This window comes from Atta cephalotes (assembly GCF_000143395.1).
Source record: "Atta cephalotes unplaced genomic scaffold scaffold00016, whole genome shotgun sequence".
NCBI classification, from domain to species: Eukaryota; Metazoa; Arthropoda; class Insecta; order Hymenoptera; family Formicidae; genus Atta; species Atta cephalotes.
Genome location: NW_012130080.1, coordinates 4,702,088 through 4,707,467, shown reverse-complemented (window position 1 = coordinate 4,707,467; position 5,380 = coordinate 4,702,088). Strand labels below are relative to the sequence as shown.

Genomic DNA, 5,380 nt, shown 5'->3' with positions numbered 1-5,380 from the left:
ATATATATCTGTTCATGTTCGTATTTAATTTTTTATACCTGTTAGGACCTTGAACTGATAAAATTCCTATTTGCTCCGTGACATTGTGCACAGATACGTTAAAACCTTTTTCTCTTATTATACTGCTGATATGTGCCCATGTATGATACGATGACATACCTCCACTCACTAAAATCAAAAATGAAAGTATCAATATAATTTAAAATAGGAATAAAATAATGCGCGATAAAATGTATAAACAGATACCTATATAAAATGCTTTTCCCTTAAATATGGGATCGACTACGCCACCCGAACCAGATTCTAGACCAGTGACGGTACAGTCGCCTTCTACTCCTCCTCTTTTATTCAACATACAAGTATATATAGTTCTATTAATTTCTCGATCCACCTGAGACGTAAATATATAATCCACCGCTTCTTTCGTGTCTGGGCCACATACGTAATGTTTTCCAAAATATGATAAATTAAATAAAGCAACGTTATTTCTACAGGCAAGTGCTTCCTCTCGTATCTGTTATAATATGTAAAAAGAATTATCGAATCAATATTTTTAATCACGCAAAAACATTGTATGATAATTTTAGTCCAATCTTAAAAAAAATAGGAGATTACAATGTTATCGTGCGGTGGAAAATTAAATGTACATTCTGTTTTTAATATATCGGCATATGTGTCATTCGTATTCTTTGGTGTATCGTAATAGCCACCATAATCATAAGGTAACACTGGAGCCTTTTTGTTATCTAGTAGAAACCATCCTGGACATTCCCATCCTTGTCGCTCTTCCATAACAGCACCTTCATTGACGAGAAACTAAAAAAAATGACAATAACATATTGTGTTTGAAAAGAAAAAGATGTACAATCTAATTGAAAAATAAAGTTTAAATTAACATAAAGTATAACTTACATTGTGGAAAGGATCTGTCTTCAAATTTCTACCGCTTAAATGTTCATCATGTGAGAAAATGATATTATAATTTTTTGCATAAGCTTCATGACTTCGTTCGTTCACCCAAACTGAATTTTTTCTTTGCTCTGGTATATATCTGGATTGAAAGAAAAACATGAAAAAGTGTTAATTGCAGATATTGATAAAAATGATCCTGCTTGTCATGTTGCTACTTTGTATTTTACATTTTACATATCGACATATAAGAAGTGTGTTATGAAATATGTGGGTCGTTTGATAAGTTTGGTAAATTTCCATGAAATGGCGCTACAATCCATTTGATGACGCGACATCTCGAAAGATCTACTCTTCGAATCCCTTCAAGCCAAATTTCAGCCAGAAAGGACGCGTTAGTTCACGTTTGGTAGTCATTTGAAGCGAGATTGGCGCGCAAAAAAGCACTCTTCTATCAAGACAACGTGCCGTCCCACAAGTCGACCGTTGCAATGACAAAACTACGAATTGGGCTATGAATTGATTCTTCATCCATCCTATTCTCCGAATATTTGACCCCGTGTGACTTCTTTCTGTTCCCAAACTTAAAAACTTGGGAAGAAATTCTCTCAAAGTCAAATGAGGAAGTCATTGTCGCCGTCAATGAGTATTTTGCAGACTTTGAGACAGCTTACTTCAAATGACTATCAAACATGAACTATGCATCCTTTCTGGCTTGAAATTTGGCTTGAAGGGTTCGAAGAGTGGATCTTTCGAGATGTCGCGTCATCAAATGGATTGTAACGCCATTTCATGGAAATTTACCAAACTTATCAAACGACCCACGTATTTATTCATACATTTATATAAAAGTTCGATAAGTAAATATAATTGTTCTACAGATTAAGATTTGATGAAAATAATTTGAATAAATTTTTACCGTCTGATGTCCTGATTGAACATGTGTTTGTCCGGTCGTCCATTAATTATCCATAATGCTATTTGTTCTCCACAACCACCTCCAAACATCATCCCAGCGCTATTATATCCACAAGAATAATAAAGACCTGTGCAGCGTGGATCTTCACCTTTCGGACATTATCGTATTTTAAATTTCAAGTATCTATATCACACACAAGCATCGATCATAAATTAATGAAATTTTGTACCCATGATAGGTCTGTGATCGGGAGTAAAACTTTCTGGGCCGCACACAGTTGTCCTTATTCCAGCAGTTGCCAAAGTGGGTATCAATCGGTTCATCGCTTCAATATGAATATTGAATACGTCCCAATTCAACTCGTATAAACTAAAGGAAAAATCTTCTGGTGGCTAAACAATACATATCGTTTGAATTAATCAAGAATACATAGAATTTAAATTGTTACATGTGCGCATGTTTCTGCTATAATAGCAATTAGGTTCAATCTTAACTTCTTCAACTTACAAATTTCAATATGATAGGATTAGGTTCATATCCTCCGATATTTATATTTCCACCCTGCACTCGAAAGTAGATATTAAAATCGGGATCTCGAATATTTGGCAACCCTCGTACGTTCATCGGCTCAGTAACAATGTATGCGTGTTTCATCGGTACCAATGGAATGTCCAATCCTACCATTTGCGCTATTGTTCCGGACCATGCTCCTGCCGCATTTAGTATAACGTCGGTTTTTATTATACCATGAGGCGTTTCTACTCCGCGAATGATTTTATGTCCGTCAACATTCTCTACGAGAATTTTAGTGACCGGACAATCTTCGATGACCTTAAAAAATTATATTTAATTAGATTAATTTTTAACGAATAATTAACCATCATTTTTGGTTTTAATCATTTTTATAGAACACATACATCACTTGAATAAATAACTCTACTAATTGCTAATTATAAAATTTATTGTGAAATACAAAATTAAATTTATTATGTAAATATGTGTGTTATAGAAACAGATGATGAAGAAAATGAATAAAAATACCTTACAACTGTTTTTTTCCGCTGATTTTTTCAATGCATTTACTAACATGGCAGGATCTATCGTACCATCCGCTGGACAATACATCGCAGCTTGGAATGCATTTTTATCTATGAGGGGAAATTTTTCTTTCGCTTCGACTGGATCAATCATGTACCCGTCGATACCAAAATTCTTACAACTAGTAATTAATCTTTCGTAGTCGATTACTCGCTCCTACGGAAATCAATAGATATTCTCCGAAAAATAAATATCAATTGCATGGAGATATTCCTACTTACGGGAGAATAAGCGATGTAGAGTCCACCATTGTTTATCCATCCTGGATTTATACCTGTTTCTTCTTGTAAAGATGCATAAAGCAATCGCGAAGCTTTTATCAATTCCGTCTCTACGTCGCATATTCCGCGTAGATGCCACAGGAGACCTGCTGTATGCCATGTTGTACCAGATATAAGCTTAGATTTTTCCAAAAGTATTGCATTAACTCCACGTTTTCCTAATTGATAAAGTGCATTGCAACCAGCGCTACCACCACCTATCATGGAAATTTTTATTAAAATTGTTAATAAATATTAATATGTATCTATAAACGTTAAGATCAATGTTAAGATATTTATTTCTATTTGATTTTACATGCGAAAAATGATATTGTTAAAAATCATTTAATTCATTTTAATTAATATACAATACGGAATATTAAATTATTATCTAAACTGCTAATCCGATTAATACAGTTCTTTTGTTTCTACTGGTATAAACTTAGTTACCTATTATTACAACGTCGGCATTGTTAGGAATATCGATGTTCTTTGTCTCGTTTTCTTTAAATGTAATGACCGTTCGATTATTTCCGAGACTCCTTTTAAGTAACTGTAAGTGAAGTAATGAAAAGACATATTGGAATATGTACGATTTTTATCTTTTTATAAAAATAAATAAAACCTTTTTTGTAATATATTGTGTTGAATATATATTAATTTCAAATCAAATACCTTGTTTCTTACTAAACGAAGCATTTTATATGCCTCGTAAAGACAGCTTGTGTGCGATCTCAGATTGAACTGCGAATATTAACTCAGATTGAACTACAGTCTGCTAGCTGTAGTATATTCTTTACAATCACTCTTACAACATATACGTATGTACATTATCAAAGAATTTTTCATTGAATCATCAAATTTCTCAACGTTAACTTCTCTTTCACTCACGATATCCGCGTTCACATGTCTCATGTACCGTGTTCGATTGCTGTTTCCGTACTGCTTTTTGTCCGAAACAGATTACAAATGACGTCAATCGCAAAAACATTACTCAATATGTTTACAAATATGTGAAATAAGAAAAACAATATTAAAAGGAGAGAGGAATTTATAAAGTACTACATTGGTTGCTCGAGTGTTCCTCAGTCTGTTATCTATGTTCTTTTTTGCTTATAATTCTGTGCGTTATTATATTTATTATTATACACTAAAAATATCTTATATTGCTGTGTTGAAAAGACACATAACAATAATAAAAGAAACTAATTTCGTCATGAGATTAGTTTTTATCAGTTCTTGTCGAGTGAAATTAAAGGTACCACATATTATCATACATAATCGTTTTTTTGTACACTTATCTATTCTGTCTTATAAAGTAAATATGTTCTGATATAAAATTGATTATTTTCTGTAAAAAATGCTAACGAGATTAAAATCTAAAAAAGAAATGTAAATTGATAGATTTAAAAGGCATTAAGGAAGAAAGAATCTTATTTTTAAATCTAATATCGTACATTATATTTTCTATAAAATCAATCAGCTCTTTATTTTCTAGAAAAAACTTTCTTTATTGCCAATATAGACTCTGGAGAATATTACGGCTTTTATGAGAACTTTATTCTCACAGATTTATATACATTCAGAATTTTATTATTAGACTGTGGGACAATGCAATACTCTCTTGACCTTGATATCGTATCGGAACATTTCGATTGCGAAATACGCTGTCGTGACTGAGTATGTGTCAAGTCATATGTCTTATTATCAATAATTCAGTAAATGTGAAAAGAAAATAACCGATGACACTGCCACCCCTATCTATAGCGCGGTTTGATTATTTAGTAAAATAACAAGACTAGTGACTGTTTTTGCTACATGTTAACTATTTTAACGTATGATTAACATATGCAATCATTAAAAATCATGGAACATTTAATAATACTTTCTGCAAATTGTAATGTATTTCTAAAGATGTACTTCGAAATGTATAACGACATTATATAAACTATTTCTTGAAGACTAACTAGTTTAAACGTTGGACTAAAAACACTAGTAAAAAATTTCGGAATTAAGTAATTATTCGATATTAACTAACGACGTAAATAATGTTATACTGACTAAGAGAACCCTAATAATCTTAGTGATTTATTTACTTTTCGTTATTAACATATCTACTATACAATAGACTGGTCGTGCTACAAAAGCAGTACATGTATTAGTAATTTAAGTATTAGCGTAGTTTATATATATA

At 32.0% G+C, this 5,380-nt stretch overlaps 1 protein-coding gene across 1 annotated transcript in view; it reads right to left on the bottom strand.

The window, feature by feature from the left end:
• Positions 1-3,885, bottom strand: part of LOC105618338 (sarcosine dehydrogenase, mitochondrial) — a 6,686-nt gene extending 2,801 nt beyond the window's left edge. Inside the window, exons 1-11 of the mRNA XM_012199880.1 lie at positions 3,862-3,885; positions 3,637-3,739; positions 3,148-3,404; positions 2,870-3,082; positions 2,336-2,659; positions 2,058-2,220; positions 1,829-1,976; positions 913-1,051; positions 616-816; positions 247-514; positions 39-168 (exon numbers count right to left, since the gene is read on the bottom strand). Coding sequence (XP_012055270.1) covers positions 39-168; positions 247-514; positions 616-816; positions 913-1,051; positions 1,829-1,976; positions 2,058-2,220; positions 2,336-2,659; positions 2,870-3,082; positions 3,148-3,404; positions 3,637-3,739; positions 3,862-3,885 — 1,970 coding nt within the window. The remainder of the gene's footprint in view (positions 1-38; positions 169-246; positions 515-615; positions 817-912; positions 1,052-1,828; positions 1,977-2,057; positions 2,221-2,335; positions 2,660-2,869; positions 3,083-3,147; positions 3,405-3,636; positions 3,740-3,861) is intronic.
• Positions 3,886-5,380: the final 1,495 nt, after the last annotated feature.